At 41.5% G+C, this 24761-nt stretch overlaps 1 protein-coding gene across 6 annotated transcripts in view; it reads left to right on the top strand.

The window, feature by feature from the left end:
* The window catches only part of OSBPL9 (oxysterol binding protein like 9), a 2070592-nt gene that overhangs the window by 1551829 nt on the left and 494002 nt on the right, over window positions 1-24761 (top strand). For all 6 annotated transcript variants that reach the window (XM_044086075.1, XM_044086074.1, XM_044086077.1 and 3 more), the window contains one exon: window positions 15376-15488. In XM_044086075.1, the coding sequence (XP_043942010.1) occupies window positions 15376-15488 (113 nt within the window). The remainder of the gene's footprint in view (window positions 1-15375; window positions 15489-24761) is intronic.

Here is a 24761-nt window from a genome sequence, read left to right as displayed (position 1 = left end):
TCTCTTTTTACTAATATTCCTAACCAATTAGGTATAGTTAGTATTCAGCAGTACTTGTCGCACTACACTGATATGGTAGCCACCAAGATAGACTTAATCTGCCTGTTATTGGAGACAGTGTTAGAAAACAATATTTTCTTTTTTAATGATGAATTGTTCATTCAAAAGGATGGCGTAGCTATGGGCACATCTTGTGCCAATAGCTATGCCAACCTAGTCATGGCTATGTGGGAAAAGCAGAAGTTTTTTCCTTCACCCTCTTACAAGAAACATGTCATATTAGTTTTTTGAAATTTACTGTGACAGTCTCAACTTGTAGTATCCCCTTCTTGGATGTTCATATTGAATGACTTAGCAATGGTAAACTTAACACAGGTGTATACAGAAAACCTTGCTACAAAAATACATTATTACACAGGGAAAGTATGCATCCTAGATATGTCTTTACCAATATTATTAAAGGTCAGGCAATCCGGGCATCTAGATTAAACCCTATGCCAGGTAGTTTTGAAACGGAATTGGTAACCCTGCATAAAAGATTATTAACAAGGAAATACAAAGAAGATGAAATTTCTTTAGGTTTTCAGTGTATAGAGAACTTTAGATTAGATAGGGCATGCCCTTATTTTTCAGAGCAGGGCAATGAATATTATACTACAGAAAGCAATACCACCAATGTCAATGTACCAACACAAAAAATCTCATTCTACACACATGATTTCAACCAAATAAGAGACATCTTGTGTAAGCATTGGAATGTTTTAATAGTTGACCCTAATATTAGGGAAATTGTGGGTGAATACCCACAATTTTTATTTAAAAACAAGAGGAATTTACATAGACTCTTATGTTATACTAATGCTACTTCATTCCATGAAAATAGAAGTCATTTAGGCACCAAACCATGTAATAAGTGTAATTTTTGCATATTTATATGTGAATCGAACATGTTTATACATCCCAATACATCTAAATTTTTTAGCTTTGATGTCAGTGCTAGTTGTGATACGGAACATGTAGTTTCGGAACATGTACTTTATCTCGCTTTATGCTCTTCTTGCCCTGCCTTCTATGTCGGTAAAACCGATAGAAGGCTTAAGGACAGGGTGAGGGAGAACTTATATCAGATTCGTATTCGGTCAAACACCAATGCTTTGTCTAAACATGTTTTAGAAACCAACGATTCACATACTTTTAAGTTTTTAGTTTTATATATTAATACACCTAGTTTGAGGGGAGGGGACCTTAGGAATTATACCGAAAGAAATGAAACTAACTGGATTATCAGACTGCAAGCACATATTCACCCCGGTCTTAATGATAAGGTCCCTTTAAGACCTGCTCTTAAAAACAGGTGGTTTCATTTTAAATAGTTTTTTAAACATTTTTTATTTTTTAGAATAAATTGTTTTATTGATGGATTAATTAAAGATATTATTTATGTAATATCTTTAGGATGCTTAAGTGATGTCTATTTTTATGCAGTAATAGTGTTTTAAATATTTTGCCTTTACTACTTGTAAAGGTGTATTGTGATACTATTTGATTGTTCACTTTAAATGTATATGCTTTAATTATGATGTCATCATTAGGCTTAATTAGTAATTGAAGGTGTCCTTGAAGGTACATAAGGTGTGTCTTGAACTGCTTTATACTCTTATGGTTTGAAGAAGCCACTTTGGCGAAAGCGCTTACCAGATATCTGCTAATAAAAGATTTGGTTTTAAAGAAGTTAACAGCATTTTGCTTCATTGGATTGGATTATTCTTATATTCCTGGTCTGAAGAGACTTGTCGTATGCTGTTTGGTGTGATTTATATGACTTTGGTCTGAAGAGACTCATTGTATGCTGCTTGCTATTTTCTGCATGGTTTTGCACCTGAGTAGTTTCCTTTATTTTTTATGATTTTATTTCTGTGCTTTCTGCACAGGAGCTTACATTTTCCTGTGGTACTCATTGTTATTTGGATTATTTCTTATTTGGGGTTAATCAGAGTCTCTTTAATTGATGGCAGGTGTGTACCCAAGAAGACTGAATGCTGTAATTAAATCAAAGGTGCTTCAACAAAGTATTAGTTTAAGGGTGGGCACACATAACAAAGTATTAGTTTAAGGGTGTGCACACTTATGCAACCAGTGTATTGTACGTTTTTTATTTTTTATATTTTGTCTCCTAACAGATTTGTTTGTTTTTCAATTGAATTGTACAGGTTATAGGTCACATTAAAGATGGCAAACGTTTTGAAATGATTTATTGTGGTTTCATTTTTTAATATCACAAAAACCTGGCATTTTAACAGGAGTGTGTAAACTTTTTATATCCACTGTATATAGTAAAAAAAAAAAAAAAAGTAAACAGGCGTTGAGTTTCCGACAGGCTAACACAGTCTGCCTCACGAAGCTGACGTCACTGTGCATGCCCCTGCATGTGATGATGTCAGCAACAGATTCAACTTTAAAAAAAAAAAAAAAAAAAAGGGAAAAAAAGTGGGAATTCAAGGGGCCACTTGAGAATACGTGGCACCCCATTATTTTGACCTCAAAACTGGTAAATACAGAGGAATTCAGTACAGTTGAGAGGTATGTTTTGGAAGATCAAGTGACACTCTGGTCTTCGTAATCATAAGTTGTCAGACATGCATGCAAAGTCCCAGATTGCTGTCCTAGGTCAAGTCAAGGAGAGGACTGGGGAGGTGTTAAAGGGTCTATATTATATTATCAAAAGCTGAATTTGCTGAACTGTATCTATATCGGAAATGCAGTTCAGCGAACTTATAAAAGTGAAATTGCGGTACAGTGAGGATTGGAAAATTTGCTCTTTCCTCACTATAGTGCAGTCTCGGAGTTGGTATGTATAGTTAGCGGGGGGTGTGGGAGGGCTGTCGAATTCACTGAACTGCATTTCATATGTAGATGCAGTTCGGTGAATTCATTTTTCGATAATATAATATAGACCCTAGTTAAACTATGATCTGATGGCAGAAGTGCTACAACTCACCCAGATCACTACTCGGGTGGAAAAATACGTGGATAAATGTGGGTATAATGCTGGTAGATCTAGCATTTGGGGTACCAATGTAGGTTTAGTCATAAAAAGACATGCCTGGCTGAGGCTGCATCCCCTGCTAGAGGATATTAAAGCGCAGCTCCTCAATGCACGTCTGGACAGGGAGCCACTTTTTGGGAACCCCAGTTATGAAGTGTTTAAGAGAATAGAGGAAAGGGTAGAAGTATGTAGATTGATAAGCAGCCCTTTCAATTCCTCTTTTCCAGGTATTCCAGGAGCTGCCCCTCTAAACCTGACCTTTACTATCACAGGCAAGGAAAAATTAGTTCTGCAAAGGGAAAAAATGGACAGGTTGAAAACAAGGGAAAGCGTGTGCAACCACAAGGGTCCTCCATTACCAGAGAGCATCTCTGCCAGTGTTAACCTTCGCTCCCCCTCACTTTACCTAACTCCTAACCCCATTCCAAATTTTTACAGGTAACAAGAAAGGGTAACCCAGCTGCTGTGAGGTTGTAACACCCAGTTGTTTTCTGTAATAGGTCATTTCTTAGGGCTACAGTTTACATTTCCTAAAGAAAGAAAGCAAAGCTGACATGTATCCCTCCATGACAAAAGACCAACAACATTTAATTTCCCCATTCTCCAGGAACTTATACTACTGTTGATGCAACCTGTATACTGAGAGGAACAAAGCAAGGGGTTTCTACTTTTGGCTATTTTTGATGTCCAAAAAGGAAGGGCTTGCAAGATCCATCCAAAACCTGTCCAACCCTGTACTTAACCCAATGTGCCGAAATTCAGAATGCTGCTGTGACAGGCCCTGCTACATCTCCTGCTTCCTCATGTCATGGTCATTTTGGATTTGAAGGATGCCAGTCTTCCCATTCATAAGGAGCACTTTGACTTCTTCATGTTTTTACAGCAGGGGGATCCCACAACTAGTTTACCTTCTTGATCTTTGGGTTCCGTACAGCACCAAGGGTATTCACAAGAGTGCTTGGCTCCAAGCATAGTTTACTGCAGAACAAAAGAGGCATTCAAATATACACTTGCTTGGTTCACTGCCTCATTCAGGCATTGTCTAAGGCGATGGTTAACAGGGCTTTCTGTTTCCCTATGGATTGCTTCCAGTGTCACAAGTTTCCTCAACATTCCTGAAGAAAATTTCATATTCCTTCCGGAAGAGAGATGTTTTGGGGTGCTGCAGAAGGCCTTCCCTCAACAAATGCAGTATTTCCACATCATGGTACAGGAAAAGGTTGGATCTGTAGAATGCCTGCAGGCACTGCAGTACATGTCTTTCTCTACTTTGATGGTACTTCTGGCAGAGAGTCAGATGAAAAATCATCAGTGATGCATACAATCTGTTTGGAGCCAACACATAATCTCTGGGAGAGATGATTCCTATGATACCTTACATATTCTAAGAAGTGGGTGAATGGCTTGTCCAGGTCAGAAAGAACCTGGGGATACCCTTTATCTGGTAGCACCACAATCAGGTCCTAACAGTAGACAATTCAAACCTGTTCTAAGAGTGTTGTCTCAGAACCTGAAGGTCCAGGGCCTCTGTGATGTAGCCCCAAGAAAGAAGCACATAAATGTGAAAGATGGCTTCTGTGGTGCAAGCACTCAAGACCTTCAAACCAATCTGGAAGAAGGGTGTCCTGCTGGGGTCAGCAGACAGTAGTACACCATGTGTTATATCAGTAAGCAAAGGGGGGAATTCAATCATGCCACTTGTGCTATAACTACCTGGGAGGTAGCATTGCAATATCCCAACTCATCCGATTTCAGCGGTGGACCAATTAAGCAGGTTAAGGACAGACCCACCGGAGTGGATGTTACACAGACACCAATTCTTTCAGTCAGTACACTGATGTGTTATCCCAAAGATAGACCTGTTTATAGCTCCAAGAACAGCTCAAGAAATTCTGCACAAGAGCCTCATACAAAAACATGGACAGTGGATGCTTCTCCTTCAGATGGACAGGTATCTTATATTTATGCATTTCCTGTGATCCCATAACTCCTGAGGTTGATCGAGAAAGTTAGGGAGACGAGGCCATAGATGTTCTAGATAACTTCCTTTTGCCCCAGAGAGCACTGTTTCTCCCTCTTTATTGGAATGACTGGGAGGAAATTACATGCTACTTCTGCAGGTAGATCTGCTATCTCAGGACAAAGAGGCCTTCATAACCCCAAACTGGAGACTTTGCGACTTCCAGCTCAGATGATTTGACTGTTTTGCCCTTCATGCACCAGTTTAGTAGGACTTGCGTAACATTCCTACAGAATCTAGGAAGCCTACCACTAGGAAGTCCTGTTTATCCAAGTGGAAGAAGTTTTCTCTTTGGTGCCATGAAGGAATCAGAGCCCCATCATAGTTTCCACTTTCCTTGCATCTTTATTTTGCAGTTTATTTAATTTCCAGTTATGTTCCCAGTGTTAAAGTTGCAAGTAGTTATGGGAAAACATAATGATCATGTTTTTTTAATGTCTTCATTTCCCAGTGTACTCTGTTTTCTGTCTTACCACTCCCACAAATTGGTGTCAAGATATGCACTGGGCAGTGATTTACATATATCAGTAAGACTTTCTGGGTAATCAGAAGCAATAGAACAGCATTTTCTTTCTTTGTGAATTCACTACTACAGCATCACATATGTTAATTTTCAATTTAAGGTGGTTCACCTGCAAGGTATACTTAACAGCTTGATATCTTTGCAGGGAGCAAGAAACTCCTGTTGATGCATTTAACATGGAAATACTGTAGTCTGTGCATTAATTCAAGTAGCAAGGCATTGTGGGTTCAGTACCTCATAATGTCATGGAAGGCGTGTTCATCTCCAAGAAATTTTTTTTTGGGGGGGTGAGAGTCCTTTTCAACAAAATACATTGCAGAAATAACACTTTTTGCCTCAAAAACGATATAATTTGCTATTGTATATGGTAAGGAAGTTCCGTCCAATTCCAAAAGTTTGTTGCCTCTGGAAATGCAGGCAGACCATTTGTGAGCCGTTTATTTCAGGATTGGCTTGCGCTTTTATTAAGGTTTGTCTTTTGACTTTTTTAGTGTGATCCCACCATTGGCATGCCTATTACCTGTTAAACATTTCCTAAAAGTCGTTCTAAGTCTGAGATCGCACAGAACAAAATTACTTCTACATGAAACTTAATTTACATACTAAAAAACTAGCTCAATTCCCCTTTTAGCCTTCAGCCACTTTTCCCCTCAGGTGTCTAACTTGGAAAATAGCCTTGTTGCTAGCCATTACTTCTGCAAGACGAGTATCACAGCTTTCAAGCCTTGTGTACAGGACCATTTCTATTCTTCCACAAGGGCTGAGTTGGCCTGTGAATGAATCCCTCCTTTATGCCAAATGTAACCATGTAACTTGCTCTCAACCAACCCATTTAACTAACTCTCTCCTTCCTGAACCAGGTTACTAGTGACCAGTTGTCTGTGTCTTTTTTAACAGGAATGGAGGGTAGAACTATTTCCCCAGCGTGTCCAATTGTATCATTTTCTGTTATGACTCTAAAAGTAGGAAAATAAAGGGAACTGTTGAGAGCCAACAGCACTAGAAGTATGGTTGCCACTGGTGGCCTTCTTCATGTGAGTGAATGCCAGGCTATCTTACAAGCAGCTATATGGCCATTTGTATACATTTTTTCCAGACTGAACAAACTAGTCATCTCTTACAGGGCTAGGATTGGGGTTTCTACAGCTTTCTCCAGGCTATATTACAGCCTAACCCTTCCTTTTAGGCCATCTTTATTACTTAAAGCTCTTGGAATTAGTGCAGTAGTCAGGGCAGCTGTAGTACGGAACTAAACAAAGAGCATTGTACATCTGTGTATAAATTTACCATAAAACTAGTTATTCAGATTGATCACTGTTGCAGTACTGTTCCCTCCTCACTCTGTTTGGGCATCTGGGCTGAGGTAAGGTAAGCTTTCCTTATGCTGCTACTCCTTGTATCTTTTCTTATAGACTTTCAGTCCTGCTCAGGTCTGACTAGATTTGGAGAGCTTTCGTTCTCTCCTCGATCCCCATAGGCTAAATATGGGTCTTGTTCCTTAGCTTTTAGCCTTTAAAGGGCCTTTGTGTTTTTGGACAGGAAAGCTTTAAAATGGCATAGACAGTTGCCCGTCTTATACTGAGATTATCCTGACATCTGTGATAGAGGGCTGTCTACTATTCCTAGAAGGGAAAGGGTGCTGAGCTCTGGAAGACATATGGACATTGGACATTTTGTGTCAAGACTACTGTGAGAGGGATCTACTCAGATGTCTACTGTTATGGTAACTTCTTGCTCATTTGTAATTTATGCAGCAGTACTGGTGGCTGAACAGTAAGTAAACCTCTGTACTTCAACTAGTGTGTCTGTAGAGGAGTAAGGATATAATCCAGTGCCTATTCCATCCAAATTCTATCACATCTAAAGTGTGCTTCTCCTGAAGAGGAAACTACTAGTCCAGAATCTCCTATTGAGGAGATGACTTTTGGGGATACTGTTGCTAAGATGAGGGATTACTTCAAGTGGGATTGTTCCCAGGTTTCGGATGTGCCAAACAGATATTATGAGCTCCTACAAATGGAGTCTACTTCACCATCTGCTGCCCCTCCAGTTTTACCTGCTTTACTGGATGCCTTTTCCTTGGCATCTCAGGCTCCTGATTCTCAGCCCCCTGCCCCTAAGAAGCCTGACCATTTCTACAACGTGCCCAATGACTGAAAATTTCTCTACAAATGCCTATCTGCTGACCCTTTGGTGGTCTCTGTGGCTTTAGATAAGCCTTCAAAATTACTGCCCACTACTAAATGTCTTCCCTGTGATAAGGAAAACAGGACAGTGGAAAGACTGGGAAAGAAGGTCTGTACTTCTGTCACCCTTGCCTTTTGTGCTATTAATTACCAAACTCATATGACTAGATATGTTTTTGTCCTCCTGTCCCAGGCTACTCAAGCTATGTCTGATTTTCTAGATTCTGAGCGGAAAACCTCTGCCTTGTCTTCGTTAGGGGCTTCCTCCCAGGTTACTCGCCATTCTTTAAAGTACAGCTGTGATGCAGCAGAAGCTTCATCTTGTGCTGCTGCTTCAGGATCTGTATTGAGGAAGCATTCCTAGGTAAGCTTCAATGACTGCCAGATGACATAAAAGCTAAATTGATGGATTCTCCTATACACAACAATGACTTGTTTGGTACTACTGCTGCTGATTTGTTCAAGTCTTTGCAGGAGAAAGGCAAGGAGTTACAAGACTTGAAACATCTTCTGGTTTCACCTGTGCCTAAGTTCCAAAGGAATTATCCTTCCAAGCCAGCTTTTGTTCAGAGACAGATCTGTCCTCCTCAAAGTAAGAAAAGTGGAAGGATATTTATCCTCCCTCTCTACAAAGGTGGAAACAATAATGGGTACTTGCGTATTATCGTAACCAGATTTTCCCGGTTGCGGTAATACGCTTCCTGATGTGTTAATGGTACTAGTAATACATACCAAATGACACAAGCAATGTTTTTTTTCACAAAACACTTAATTTAGGTAGGAATATCTCTGTACCATTTGAGAAACAAATCTTTCGGTTACGGTATGCCATTTAGTACCACCTGTCATCATCATATAATAACACAACTTTCAGCCTCCGTTATACCAGTAACTTTTGAAGTCTGTTCATACAGTTTCATACACTATAGTTTTTATAGTACTTTAAGGTACGTTTTAAAGTTAAGAAAAATAAATTCATTTATCAAAAACATTTCCAGGTCTACATTTTTTTTATCTTTTGAAAATAATATCCTAACACATACAATAATCCTTTCTGCAGTGTAACAGCAGTCCAACCAAGCATTTCCAGGTCTCTGCATTTCTCTATTCTGTAGTACGACAGCAGTCCAACCAATTGTAAAGCACGCATAACAGGAATTCAATTTTCACTCTTGTTTACACTATGAAATTTAGGACAGACTAACTTGTACCCAATAAAGACGTAACATAATAGAAAGAGCCAACTCCCACATCCCTTTTCAGGCCAATAAGCATATTACCGCAACTGTGAAAATCTGATTGCGATAATACGCAAGTACCCAATAATGATACATCTGACTTCTGTCCAATTCCCATCCTCTCTCCCATCTCCAAAATTCTGGAAAAATGTATCCATAGCCAACTACTTAACTACCTACTACACCAGAGCCTCCTCTCCCCAACCCAACATGGGTTTAGGCCTAGTCATACAAACGATTTAAAATGAACCCAACAAACAAATCAAAGTACCAAAATGAAGAATGCCACTTCTGAAAGAAAAACACTAGAATTTATTTTTGTGAGCACTTTCGTCCGCTTGCAATAAAGGAACTTCCTCAGACATGCTCGAGACTCAGGATACCTTGTCCTCACTCTATTTCTTGACCTTTCTAAGGCATTCATTATCATCTCCCACCCACTTCTTCTGACCAAACTCTCCTATTTAGACATATCTCCCCCAACCCTAGACTGGTTTTTCAACTACCTAATAGATGGACAGTAAACAACCAGATGGCACCAATCCCTCTCTCCTTTCCTCAACATCAGTACTGGAATCCCAGAAGGGTCCATACTAGGTTCACTGCTCTTTAGCATTTTCATTAATGATTTCCATACTGGCATACCCCATGCTAATGTCATCCAATATGCAGATGACTCCATCATCATCTGCATGGCCAAATCTGTTTCAGAACTACTTACACTCACCTAAAATAGCTTCACCTCCACTGAAACCTGGATGTATAATAACCACTTATCCCTAAATGCTAATAAAACCAAACTCGTGTTATTCACCCCCTAAAAAATAACACCCGTGACCAAAAACAAATTTACCATCAACTCACTCAACAACACTTCCCTCGAAATGGTCCCATATACTAAACTTCTAGGTGTCATCATAGACGAACACCTTTCGACCAGCATATTAACACAAACATTAAAAAAAAAACATCCGAAACTAGGCATCCTGTACAGGCGCAAACACTTCCTCACCTATGCAGCAAGACTATCCCTTGCCCCTTCTTTCTACTTCCATCCTTGCTCTGTGGTGCACCTCTCCTTGCTAATGTACAATCCTCTCTTAAATCCAAACTGGACTTGTGCTACAATAAAATTGCAAAATTTGTAACCAGCACCAAACACTCCTCCCACCACTGCATATCACTCCCAACAACTAAACTGGTTAGAACTTCCACAGCATCTGACATACTTGCAACTAACCACAGCTCATAAGCTAATCTTTAAGCCTTCTAGTTGTCCTGCCCTCTCCTCTGTATTCACCATATCACCCAAGTAGACCTCTGAGATCAGTCAGTCAGATGCTCCTTAATGTAGCAAAACCTAGCCTTTATGCCAGGCAAATGCTATAGCAAAACTATGGAAGGCTCTCCCTCCTTCAGTTAGGTCTGCTAGCAACCCTGAATGCTTTGACTTCACTGAAACAACGCCTGTTCTCAAATTGGCTGTGTACATGTACCAGCATTGACTATAAAAAAAATATATATATTCCTAGCCTTCCTACTTTTCCTACCCATCTCACATATGTATCAGACTCCTCATATATACATTCAGTGCTTCCAACTTGCTAAGTCCAGCATGTGCCACCCAGCCACACACAGTCTACTATGTCAGTTACCTGCCATATCTTCTCTTCAATGTTATGCTTGTGTAGCAATAGCTTTAAGGCTGTCCCTTACTCTCAGAATCTTTAATCTGCTGCTCTCCATCTTTCCCTCTCTACTGAAAAACTGCAGTACTGTACTGTTTACACATTTGCTATTATCCCATGTCATCAATTGTATTCTTGTTTGGCTTGCATACTTAAAATCTAACATCTGTATAACTAGTATTGTCTATTTTATTGCATCACCTATTCTGTAATGCAGTGTTCTGTACCATCGCTGCTTGATTTCTGTATTTTGGTTCTGTAGCTTTATCATGTTGTTTGTTTTTGGAGCTTTTCTCCCCGGGCCTCCACTGAAAACGGGCTCAACCTGGCCCAGTATACCTCCTGGTAAATAAATGCAAATAAATAAATACATACATACATAAGTAAAATAAAATGAATAATGTCCAGACATAGCTTTTATGCCCTACGTATGCGAGGAGCATGTGTGACGTACGGTGTACCTTAGGTAGTAAAGGCTTTGGTATACTGGCAGGATGTCAGGCTGCCCTAGGCAGGGAGTCCCTCATGTTAAGAATACTGCAACAGTGAACAGGACATCTATCATTATGGTAGGATTTTACGCAGCTATGCTTTATAGTTTATAATATTTTATATGATGCTAAAACACTTGTGACCTTTAGTGCTTAGAGTACTTGTTTAGTCTGCATTTAGATAACTTTTCTGAAGCAACTAACAACTCTCAGAGCAGGTCTTCATAGTCAATCAGGAGGTCATTAAACAGAGGATAGAGATACTCCACATGAGGACAAATTCAGTACTTTCTGGGGCATCGAAAAATTCAAAAGATGACAATATGGCTGGGCAATATTGAGGCATGGGTCAGTTCAAACTAGAGAACAATTGTGCTCCAAATATTTATGGTGGATCCCCAAAATGTTATAAAGAATGTAGATTGGGTCTGACAGGCCACACCAGTAAAGGTCTGCTGTAATGTTGAACAGACTGGGTAAGACACTGAAGATATAGGCATGGAATCTGCTAGCATGTCTAGATAACAGACATCCTAGCTGCGTACTTTGAAGGCAGAACTCAGAACCTTTCTCCAGTTGCTAAACAGAAGTAATTATTTAGTTCTGTATGGCACATTCAGTCCAATGCAAAAATAACTGCTACCTCCTTCCTTGTTAGAAGTGACTAGCTACCAGTCAGAGAAAGTTGATATTGGCCCTCAAACATGCGCACATGTTACTAAAGTATTTGGTGCCATTCTTTCCGTGGATCAGAGCTTGTTGTTGTGCAATATCAGTAGGACTCCCAGTCTACAATCTCCAGGCCCATCTGAAGTCTTGGTCAGAGCAGAAGTCCCAAAATCTAAAATATTATTGAACAACTCATTTTTTACTATACATTAATCTTGCCTGTGGAATGATCCTGTACTTTAGAACTAAAAGCAGAGATTTTTTTTTTGCTGTTAATAATAACATGCACATACTTTTGCAAACAGTTTCTAATCTAGTTTACCAGAAGGCCACTAACTCTGCATAATTTTTTTTAGGATTAACTGTTGTATAGAATGTGATGTAGATAACTGCTTAAAGTGTTCTTTGTGATTGTTTGATTATGCACACATATATGTGTGGCATATTGTTTGTTGCCCCTGATTATGACTGAAAAGGCATTCTGTGTCAGTAAATTTACAGTCCACATCTGTGCTTCTGGCTGGAGCCACAGCAGAGCTGTTCCATTTACAGCCGGTACAATTTATTGTGTACCACAGAGCACAGAAGTGATACCTTTTACTGGGCCAGCTTAGGTTTTACAGAACAGATAACTCGACCTTTTGGGTTAGCTTGTGTTCTTCAGCAGGAAATAGTGATGCTTGATATAGTGCTTAGTCAAAGGGAGATGAGAGTATATCATTTTTTTTAGTGTAACATACTGGAAAAAAAACACTAGTGATAGAAAAGTCATAGTGTACAGCTCAGGTGTGTAAAACTCTGAACACAGATCGCAGATGGGGAGGCATTGCATTTATGAATGTATGTATGTATGTTATAATGCAGCCTGAAAATTTAGATGACCGGATGTATGGACTACTATAAAAGTAAAGATCACTGGAACCACTGTTCATTTAGAAGAGAGAGAAAAAAAAAAACATTAGTACATGTTGTCTAGCACATTTTTATTTATCCTTTATTGACCGGGTTCGTCTCACTAGGATAGCATCCTCTTTTCAGCGGAGACCTGCAGTGGTATTTATACTTTTAGGGGAAATTTGGCCAGGGTACGGGGAACTTCCCTTTCTCGTCATTGTTGTGAGTGGGACCCATTTTAGAAGAGCACTTCTTGTTTCCATTACCAGAGCAGAGATGACCTGGAAAAACAGAGGCGCAGAAGGAGAGAGAAAGGAGATGATGGAGTGGTGAAAGAATGTGTGTAGGATTCTGAGGAAATGTTTTAAAGAAACTGATTTGATGGAGATGAGTCAGCAAATGATGGACATATAGTTTTAACCCTCCAGTCAGGAAAGTTGCAGGATGGTTTACAAAGAAGTGGTGGTGCAGATTGAGCAAGGAAATGAAGGATATGTTTTTGGATCTGAAGGACTGCCCAAGTCCAAAAGTGCTCATCTTTTTATTTTATCATTGTTATTAAAGGACTCTACCCTCGACCTGGTAGACGCATTGAGTGTTATTATTTCTACATATGTACATATACACGTGTAAGTATATGTAAATATTTACTTGACATTTGGTAACCAGAAGTGTCCGACTGGGTATAGATTACCCATTTTCAGTGGAGCCTCAGGAGAAAAGCTCCACATGAATTATACACAATACAAGACATAACACTGAGAAGAGAATAAACTTGGCTACAGGTTTTTAAAATGTGAAGTTGATACAGGAAAAAAATGACAAGCAGTGAAAAGTCGAACTGTAGATATAGACATAAAACAGTAAGAAAAATTTACATATACAAAATTTTTAGGTAATAAAGTACATTTTTCGAATATTAGAAGTAGTAAAAAAATCATAGTTATTTTTGTATATAGACAGCCCATACTCTCTTAGGTAAGTGCACTGAGATCTTTTACATCTACCTGCTATCAACAACTCAGGTAGATGTGGCCTCGATTTAACGTCATATCTGAAGAATGATGCACTTATGCTGCACTACAGTGTCAGCAATCCATCTTCCTAGTGTGGGAGTAGAACCCACAGCCTTCTGCTTCAAAAGTGAGTGTGGCACCTGTTGCGTCACAACACTGAAAGTAGCACAGTTAATCTTGCTGTTCCAAGGACTGCAACTTCGGTCTTCACATTTTCAGCAGGATCCTTCAAAGGGTTAGCCCAGGTAGGGGAACTGATGGCAACAGACCACAAAATGTTTTAGAAGTGATGACGACCATATCCTAACTGCAAGACCAAGAGCATTGTGAGAAGGCAACAGCAGTGAAAAGTATGCAGTGGTTATCTTCAGGAGGCTAGACCTGAGAAACAAAGTAATAATATTAAGGCTGTACCTTACTGTAATGTCCTGTGTATTCCCTAGATGCGATACATAGAACATATCAGTCTTCTAGAAGTAGACCACATGAGAGCTGTCAAAAGGGTGTTTGGGTTGTAAGGGAGAGGATATGGTCAGAGATTTGAAGAGCTAAAGGTCTTCTAATTTGATACCAGAAAAGGTGTAAGGGGGATGATATGTCTGCACACGTTATATCAAGTAGATGTGAAAAAGTTAACCCTAAATGGAAGGCTAGATGGTGGAAGATAGGGTAGCAAATTGTAAGGAAAGACTCCACAAAGGTATTAAAGTCGGTGTGAACCAGATGAAAAAGAGGTGAAGAGAAAGAAAACGGGGGAAGTAGAATGTGTATGTAAAAATCCAGTTATCTGTTGATCATCAGCTCCTATCTGCTCATGCATTCCTCATCCCCGGGGGGGGGGGGGCATCCTTCAGACTGCTGTCAAGGGCAGATCAGGGGTATTTCTCCTTTTTTTTTTTTTTCCTTGCCCTGACTTTGCCTTCCTTTGTACACCCAGTGAAACATGAGTGCAGTGGGCTGATGACATCACTTCACATCTGCAAGGGGCTTTCTTCCAAGCAGCCTTACCAACCCTTCCTCCCAAAGCATGAGCTGTTATCTCTCTCTCTAATCATCACCAGAGAGATTACTGTCTAATGTGCAACCTCCCTATTCCCAGAAGAGACAAGTAGGCCAAACATCTAAACTCCTCTGTCTTCCCTGCATGGTTCCTCCAGTGACAGGGCTGCGAATCAGTCAGGTTACTTGTATCACACTCTAGGCTCTGTTCCTTTACACCTCAAAGTCAGGCTGGGAAGTAGAATACTGAATAGACTTAAAGGGGGGGGAGATTAGATAGGCTTACTGTTGTCATTTACTACAGGCACATGTAATATGTGATGCACCTCAGAGTAGATACATGAATGTTTTGCACACTAAACCAGAAAGTACTGAAAGAATAACTCGTAATTTATTTCACTCTTACAGTATACATTAGTTTGTCAGTGCAAGTATTTACAAGGATTGTGTAGTTGGTGAACTGTGGTGGAACAGGTATATGTTTAATGATAAATGTAGTTACAAGAAATTTAGCGCTTAAAATTCAATGAAAAACTTGTTACTTAAAATTAGTTCAAGGGGGCAAAGACTTTTAATAATTTATTTCTCCTTGTTTTGTTTGTTAGCGCTTCAATGACAACAGAGGTACTGACACTTAGTAGTACGGGTTCCAGTCTGAAGCGACCAAACACCACAGAATCTCTTGATTCTTCTATGTCAAATGGTACAAATGATGCAGGTGAGAAGAATGTATGCTATTTCGTCTGAAAGAATCAATAATCATGCGATGTGATTTTTTTTTTTTTTTATTCAAGAAAAGCTAAATGGAAAAGGGATGTTCGTGTTTCACTGTTGCAGTCATCACATTTGGGTTATCTGCCTACAGGTAGCCCTCAGCCGGCCTGAATACCAGAGTCTTTGGATTCCTGCGTCGGATGCTGTCATTTCTTCCTTGACGTCAGGTCGTCAGGGGTATAAAACATACAGCCGATGCCATTACATCAGTCTTTCTTGCCGTGCGGGGCCCGAAGCAGAAGCAGTTCGCAAGTGCCGGTTGGCCGACTCCTGAAATTTTCATTTTCGTGTTTCAGACACCGAAGTCTTCAAAAAAGCTAAGTACCCCGTTGGGAATCCCTTTTCTTGCTCTAACCGATGTCAGTAAAATTTAACAATTGTCTTACCCGTGGAAAGCAAATACCTCATAGAGATTTTCATTCTTACTGCATCTCCTGTTTAGGCCCAGACCACGACATCCCTCGTTGTCGGTTTTGTGCCTTGTTCAACGCCTGAACTATTCGTTGCCGGGCTATTTTTGCAGCAAATTACTTTTGTACTCATTCTGTGTACTCCAAAATGGCTTTGTCAGGCCATCCAACTACCGATATTCCGAAAAAAGTAAGGATAAAGACAGAGACAGCCCGTATAGGTCCAAAACTGCCGATGACACTTCCGTTAAGCTAGTTGTCAGTCCACTGGTACTCAGTGATGTGCTTTCGCAGCCTCTGATACCCGCTACTTCTGATTCGCAGGCCTCTGCTGAGACCCATTCAGAGTCCGGTATGCCGTGAGATGCGTCTTCGACTATGGAACCTGCAGATGTCTCTACCTTGGATGTGTCCGGAGCCGCTGTGCAGGCACCGGCTTCTGAGTGTATTCAGGCCTACAGACATTCATATTAAACTGATGCCATCGTTTTCTTCCAGGTCAAAAACTCGCACCACGCCTAGAAAACTGACGACCAAACAACAGGCTCAGGCCCATATGCCTAAAAAACAAATGCTTAGAATGGCTGAAGACCTTATTACCTTAATTAGAGGAAGCTAGCCTTCCCCCCTCTAAGAGATCTAGAACTGATTTTCTTTCTGATTCTTCTGATCAGGAATCTGATATTTCTGCTCCTTCTGATTACCAGGATTTGCCCTTATCTACTTATGAGGATTCTGATGCAGAGGATTCCATTCCCTCTGCTTCCCTTCCAGAGGATTTTTCTTTCGGTGAAACCTTACACACTCTTGGGGAGCATTTCCACTGGGAAAGCCAGGATTACTCTGAGTCCAAAAAGAGACTTGGGGAATTCTTTCTACTACCTCAACACAGGCCTTTAGCTATCCCTCCTGTTCTGGACATTGTAGATGATGCTTTCTTGGAATCTAGCCTTACTCCAGACACTTTACCTCCAGCTCCCAGAAAACCTGACCGGTACTACAGAGTACCTGACTCTCACAAGTTCCTCTTCAAGAATCCTTCTGCGGATCCAGAGACCATTTCTCCAAGGACCAAAAGGCATTAAGGCTACTGCTGCCAAAAATTCTACCCCCTCTGATAGAGATTCTAGACTAGAGCCTTAGACAGATGTGGTAAGAAGATGTACACTTCTGCTACTTTGGCCATTAGGGCTTTAAATTGCCTGTTTCATGTGTTAAAGTATCAGCAGCATGTTATGGGGTTACTTAAGCAGAAAATAATGTTGATTCCTGACTGTAGTGAACACAAATAATTGCAGGATTTAATGCATTCTGCAGAACAAGTTGGTAAACATACTTTGCAATGTGGTTTTGATGCTTTAAAGTATCTTGCAGTGCTGCTGTCACTAGGTCTGTAATTAGAAGGCATGCTTGGTTTAAGGAACAAAACTTGCCAGATCATGTAAAAGCTAAGTTAGTAGATGCTCCCTTAAACCAAGACCGCCTTTTTGGCAACAAAGCAGAAGTCCTTAAAAGGATGGAGGAAAAATCTAAGTCTATGCAAACTCTTAAAGATTTCCTACAAGTACAGCCTCCCAGATTCAGTTGACATTGGCCTTCAAAGAACTGGTCCTTTCCAGTCCTTTCTAGGCCTTCTCAGTCCAAACCCAGGAACAGCAGACCGCCTAGGCTACAGTCTCAGGATACATACAGACCTAAACAGTGGGTGCTCCCACTTCCAAAGCAGGGAGTAGTAAGCCACTCCCCTACGGAAAAATGGCACAATGACCTAACCTTAACACTTCCAAGCCCTGCTCAACTACCTGCTCCCTTAGGAGGAAAGCTCGCCCTGCATGCAAAAAACTGGGAACTCATTACCCAGGACAAATGGGTTTTGAACATAGTTTCCCAAGGATACAGATTCCACTTCCACACACACTACCAACCCCAAATGGTTGGCCAGACCTACCCCTAAATCAATGGGCAGAGGCCCAACAGCAGGTTCTCTCTCTTCTCAATATCAGGGCTATTCAACCTGTCCCAGCAGAACAAAGGGGGCAAGGTTTTTATTCAAGACTTTTTCTGGTACCCAGAAAAGGCAACTCATGGTGCCCTATCCTGGACCTCTCTATTCTCAACACCTTTCTGGTAGTTCCAAAATTCAAAATTCTAACTCTACAACAGCTTCTTCCCATGCTAGCCAAGGATACCTGTCTGGCAACCCTAGACTTAAAGGAAGCTTACCTCCATGTCCCAATAAGGGAATCTTGCAGGACATACCTACGCTTCAGAGCAGGCTCCATGCACTATCCCTATGGCTTATCTACTGCACCCAGGGTATTCACAAAGTGTGTAGCTCCAGCCATAGCATTTTGCAGGCAGAGAAATATTCATATTTACCCATACTTGGACAATTGTCTTATGCAGGCAGAAAGCCAGGACTTGCTATTATAACACCTGACATTCGTAAAGAAACTTCTAACCTCTCTGGGGTACATCATCAGCGAAAAGAAATCTCACCTAGTACCCTGCCAACAGATTGTATTTCTGGGAGCAAGCTTAAACACAACTTCCCAGATGGCATTCCTCACTCTGGAGAAACAAGTTTATTTGACAACCTACTTCAAACTATTGGCCACAAAACCCCAGTTGTCTGCAAGGAAATTACTGCAAGCCTTGGGGTTCATGGCGTCTTGCATTTTACTAATTCCATATGCAAGACTGCATATGAGGAAACTCCAATGGTACCTAAAAAACCTATGGTGTCAATATTCTCAGGACCCGGAAACGATTTCTATTATTCCTTGTAAGAACGGATGGTGCAGTGGTGCAGCGGTAGCATTGTCTCCTCACAGCAAGAGGTTCTCCGGTTCGATTCTCAGCTGGGGCGCTTTCTGTGTGGAGTCTGCATGTCCTCCCTGCATTTGTGTGGGTTTCCTCCCATGTTACAAAGACATGCGTCTGGAGCATTACTCCCCGGGCCTGTGCTGAAAATTGGCTTTGTTCCAAGTCGGACTTTCCTGGTTAAAAAATGTTAAATAAATAAAATAAAAATGAAGACAGAGTTTCTTTGGTGGGCAGAGGCCTGCTACCACAACAAGGGACTACCTTTCACCCTACCCCCTGCAACCCAAACCCTAACAACAGACGCATCAGACTATGCCTGGGGGGGCTCACATGGCAGGGCAGTGCATTCAGGGCAGATGGAACCCGAGATGGATGCACCTGCATGTCAGTCAAAAAGAAATGTTAGCTGTACAGAATGCTGTGACAGCCTTCAAAGACTGTATTCTTCCAGGACAACTGTTGGTAAAGAGAGACAACACCACAGTTATGTGGTACATAAACAAGCAGGGAGGAACCCACTTGTACCCTCTCTGCAGACTAGCCATGGCTCTGTGGAACACAGCCTTGAGCTACCTTGTACACCTGCAAGCTCAATTCCTGCCAGGCAAACTAAATTCACTAGCAGACGACCTAAGCAAAAATCTCATGGACCCACACGAATGGAAACTAGAACCCAAAATATTCAACCTCTTGAGGGACAAATGGGGGACTCCAGAGGTAGACCTATTTGCCTCCCCTCAAAATTACCAGTTGCACAAATCTTGCACACGAGCTTCACACAGCCAAGCTTGGAAAGTGGATGCCCTGTCCTTCACTTGGGAAAGCCTCTCAGTTTATGCCTGTCCCCCTCTGCCTCTCCTCTTGAAAGTCCTACTAAAGATCAAACAAGACAAACCAAGGACAATACTGATTGCACCAGACTGGCCACGCCAACACTGGTACCCCCTCTTGCGCAGTATGACACTGCTACAACCATGGCACCTGCCTCAGACCCCTTCCCCTGCTGTCCCAGCAGACGGGTCAGATTCTACACCCTCAGCTTCAAACCCCGAACCGTGCAGCCTGGCTAATTCCTTGAGCTCTCCCCTAGCATCCCTCAGTAAGCAGGTACTGGATGTCATTCTGGAGGGAAGGAGGCCTAGTACTAGAAAAGCATATGCTGAAAAATGGAAAGGATACTATTCCTGGAGCCTAGCTCAGGGGATGGGCACAGCGGTGCCCAGCTTACCTCATATTCTACAGCACTTAACAGAAATGCTCCACAAGGGCCTATCCTTCTCGTCAATTAAAATTCATACCTCTGCCATTTCAGCACATTATAATACTGAGCCACCACTCTTCTCTCACCACTTGCTAAAGCAATTCCTTAGAGGGGGCTAAAAATTTAAGACCCCCCCCCCAGGAGAGCTCCCACTCCAGCCTGGGACCTTAACTTTGTATTGGAAAAACTCACTCTTCCCCCCTTTGAACCAGCTGCTACAGCAGAGTTGAAATTCCTTTCTTGGAAAACAGCCTTCCTTCTAGCCATTACTTCAGCTAGAAGAGTGTCTGAATTACAGGCCGTCATGGCAGTGGAACCCTTCATTATCTGCCATGCGGACAGGGTTTCCCTCAGGACTAATCCTTCCTTTATGCCCAAGGTGGTGTCTTCCATGCCCCTAAATCCATCGATTCATTTGCATACCTTTTTCCCTAATACACAAAACAAAGGTGAACGAATACTGCACACTCTGGACATGCACAGACTACTTAGTTTCTATTTGGACAGGACTAAGCCTATCAGAAAATATGAACAGCTGCTAGTTAGCGTTGATGCAGGGGCAGAGGGGAAGGCTACTTCAAAGCAAACCATTTCCAAATGGATAGCCCATTGCATTCATTTCTGCTACAAGCACCATGGAAAACCTACCCCACATGGATAAGATCACATCCTACAAGGGCTGCATCTACCTCTGCGCCATTTCTGAGAGGGGTCCCTAACAGGGACATCCTTGAAGCTGTTACCTGGAGCTCTGTACATACCTTCACCAAGCATTACCACTTGCCTATCTTTTCTAAATCCAGGGCTGGATTTGCCACTGCAGTCTTGCAGGAATTAATAGCTGGCCCTAATGCTCTTTAACTTCCTCCTCTCTTCCTTAGCTTTGGGAATCAACCCAAATGTGATGACTGCAACAGTGAAACACAAAGAACATAGTACAGTTGTGTACACTTACCATAGATGTAGATGTTCGAGTGTATTCACTGTTGCAGTCCTGGTTACCTTCACTCCAGCCCCCTGACTTTTCTTGGCTCTACCTTTCCTTCTTGTTTGGCATATATTATTTCATGTGTATTTGCTTTTTGCTGGGGATGTACCATACCATATAATTGCTTCCTATTATGGGGGCACCTGACATCTGGGGCAAGAAAAACTGATGTAATGGCATCGGCTGCATGCTTTATACCCCTGACGTCAAGGAAGAAGTGACAGCATCCAACGCAGGAATCCGAAGACTCTGGTATTCAGGCCGGCTGAGTGCTACCTGCAGGCAGGTAACAAATGTGACGACTGCAACAGTGAATACACTCGAACATCTACATTTATGGTAAGTGTACACAATTGTACTTTCCGTTCACAGTAGTAGTGCATACTTTCGTGATATTATAGGATTAAAAGTGATTCTGTCAATATGTTTTAATTTTACATTTCCAACTACATTATTTCTGTATGGGTCATGTTTTCACTGTTCAGCCATAAATTTCTTGTTTGCAACACTTTTACAACTGTGTTTCATGCAGTGTTGTATATTTTTGAGGACTTTCCTCCACAGCATGCCTCATTGATTTTAACACAGTAAGACATCAGGTCTTTCCCTGTGACAGAGAAAGCTGTTCCCTTCATAATTCTTTTGATTTGGTGTCCATTCCTCAACAGATGAAGCTACTTTAGAGCTTCAGATTTGGTGCTCAGGCACCTCCCCTACCCAAAATCACATGCATAGAGCACACTACCTCATATCTTGTGTGGCACTTTCTGTGCCAGATGGTCTTTGGTGCTCATGTATAGTTGAAAATCTAAGGATTTATCTTGCCTTATTTCCTTCAGTTAAGTGCCTTTTCTATTACCATTTATTTATCACCCATTGTAGAGTTTTATAATGTTTATTAGGTCAAAAATAACTTCTGTTAATCTCCCTATTCTATTTTGTATAGTATTAGTATAACTAGGTTAGGGATAGAATAGTTTTTTCTTACTGTTATAGTTGTTATATTTCTTCTCTCTTGCATAATTAGAGCTGTGATTTTGACGATCTTGTTGGTGTGGCTAACAGGCCATCTGGCTTTAAAAAGCGTGTGTCATGCACACACAAACTCCCCAATTCTGACTTGCATGATAAATGTGTGTACTGCATTGGCCCCTCACACATTGAAGTATCCCGTTTTATTTCTGAGGCCTTTGGCAATGGGCTCATGTAAAGAGTCGAAACAAATAAATACTTAAGGGTCTTCTTCAACCCACGTCTGGAGAAAAACCCTCTTATGTTTTAGGGAAGCCAGTTGCCTCTTCATCAAATTCTTCTAAGAAAAAGGGCAAAAGTAGAGCATCTGAAAAAGATGCTCTTAAATCTTCAGAGAAGACTAAACCAAAATCTGCTGTGAAATGGTCTTCAGAACCAACTACCTTGTGTGCCCCAGCACCGAACCTCAGCAAACCTTTGGAGTTGACACTGTTTTCATATCCAATAATTATCGGATCTTTGACTCTTCCTAATTTCTCTCTGGAGCTGGTCTCACCCAGACTTGGATTTTTCATTCTACAAGACACACTGCCATACTCATCAAGCCCCCCCCCCCCTTCTTCAACCTCATCCCTTAGGTCAGTTAGATCCTCTCGGACCCTAAATGAAGCAGATGTGAGCAGGATGGTGAAATGTTTTTTTTAGATCAAGCTATTTTTGGGGGTACCCCCAGCTCCAGCCACTGTTGTATCCAGTAGAATCAGTTCACCCATCACTCCTTGTCTGCTCTTTCTGTGATCCGACCTCTCAGATCAGAGTCCCTGGATCCATGACTTGCCCAGGGGTAGATTTGCATTGCAGCCAGGACTACCTATTTCTTCAACCCTGGTGACTTCTTTGACTAAGATGGCCCTGACCTTATAGGAGCCATCAATGTCCCAAAGCCATAACATTGGTACAGATTTCAACAGGTTAGGATCCAAGGACTTCAGATCCTTTAGTCCCCTTAGGATCCTCAGTGCTAGGGAGTTTGGATCTGGCAACTTCCTCAGACCTGAGCTGAATGTTTTTAGGGATTGAAACACCTCAGAGGTTTTTGGCTCCAAAGGCCATGCTTCCTGGATCCATTTTGGGCTCCACATTAGTGGCTTTTAAAAGAGTACTTTCCCAACCAAGAGTAAGGTGGTCTTCTCGTAGCCAGATGTAAGCCACCCACATGGGATCTCCCAGGGTCCTCAGCCTGCTCTCCTAGTCGCATCAGGACAGCCAGAGATTTGAGCCTACTGTCCCTTGAGAGACCTTGTATGTTTCAGAGTGTTCCCCTGAGCAACCTGCAGAGGAGGTCCATAAGAAACACAAGTGTAAGAGTAGACACTTGGATTACCTGGAAGAATCCATTACCACTGACAATAATTTCAGTGAGTGAGGAGATTCCACAGATCCCCTCTTGAGGATGCCTCATAAAGATTCTTGAACTTTTTGGACAGAAAAGGAGTTGGTCTTCCTAAATTCCTCCTGAGGAATTAGTCTTTCAGCTCTGGCCAATGTACTTCTTGCAAGGACCCTCCCACTGGTGAGATGATTGAGTTGATCTCATCCCAGGCATGAAAGGAACCAGACTTATTTGAACCTATCTCCAGGAAGCCTCATAAGTTCTTAGTTACATCAGTGGACCAGGCACATTGGAGCAAGCAAGGGCCTGGCAGTAGACTTCATGATCATGTCGGCAGCACCAAGAAGGAGCTTGTTGGAACAACCTGTTCTCACCATCTACTGAACAGTCACATGCTTTAGACAGATTTGGGAAGCAGGTCTACACTTCATCTGCTTTCTCGATGAGAGCACATAATTACTTGGCACATTTCACTTGTTTTCAGAGAGATTTGGTAAAAGAGATATCCAATTCTCTCCCAGGGACCTTGGCTGCAAATCAGAAAAAGACTGTTGATTCTCAGCTGGATTCCCTCCAGCCTTTATCCAATGCCATTATGAGCTATCTCTCTAATGCTACAGAGGGTGCATTTAAGGCAGATGGAACAGGCATTTCCATTAGAAGAGATACTTGGATACAGTTTTGCGACTTTGTATAGCACTCTGAGACGTCCTTCGTTAATGTCTGTTATGACGGATCAACCTTATTTCATCTAAAAAGTGAAGAAAACTTTACATGAGCAAAAAGGATAACAAATGTCTGTCTGCCATAGGGAAGAAATTCTCAACCCCTCAAAGAGCCTTCTCCATAAACCAGAAGGTAAGGAAGAGAATATGGCTTTGAAAATCTCAAGGATTTTCACCCACGTCTCCCCATGACAGAGGGGAAACTCTTATAATGGACATCTCTCAAGATGCAGAGTTGGTCCACAAAATCAAGGCTTCAGAAGTTCATTCTTTGAGAAGTCTTTTCAGCACTCCTGAAGGGTTGCCCAACTGTTGCTTTCTGGAGGCGGTTGGGGGGAGGGGTGCTTATCTCTGCATCCACTGACCTGGACATCCATCACTCAAGACAAGTGTGTAATGAGAATCATTTCCAGAGACTGCCTTATTCCTTTTTAATCTCCTATATTACATTCAAGAAACATTTCAGATATTCTACCCTCACAAAGAAAGGCAGCCATTTTAGAGATTAAAAAAGCATCTGATATTGTTAATCCTCATTCATTCCTTACGTGTGGGTATTGGTTCCGACCTCAGAACCGAGCCGGCCATCTTCCAAGCTCACGTCAGCTACAAACTCTCGAGCTAAAAATCTCTTACCCAGAA

Source organism: Protopterus annectens, chromosome 10.part0 (genome assembly GCF_019279795.1).
Source record: "Protopterus annectens isolate FY-2018-M chromosome 10.part0, PAN1.0, whole genome shotgun sequence".
Taxonomy (NCBI): domain Eukaryota; kingdom Metazoa; phylum Chordata; order Ceratodontiformes; family Protopteridae; genus Protopterus; species Protopterus annectens.
The sequence above is the reverse complement of the archived record's forward strand: the minus strand, read 5'-3'. Positions and strand labels throughout refer to the sequence as shown.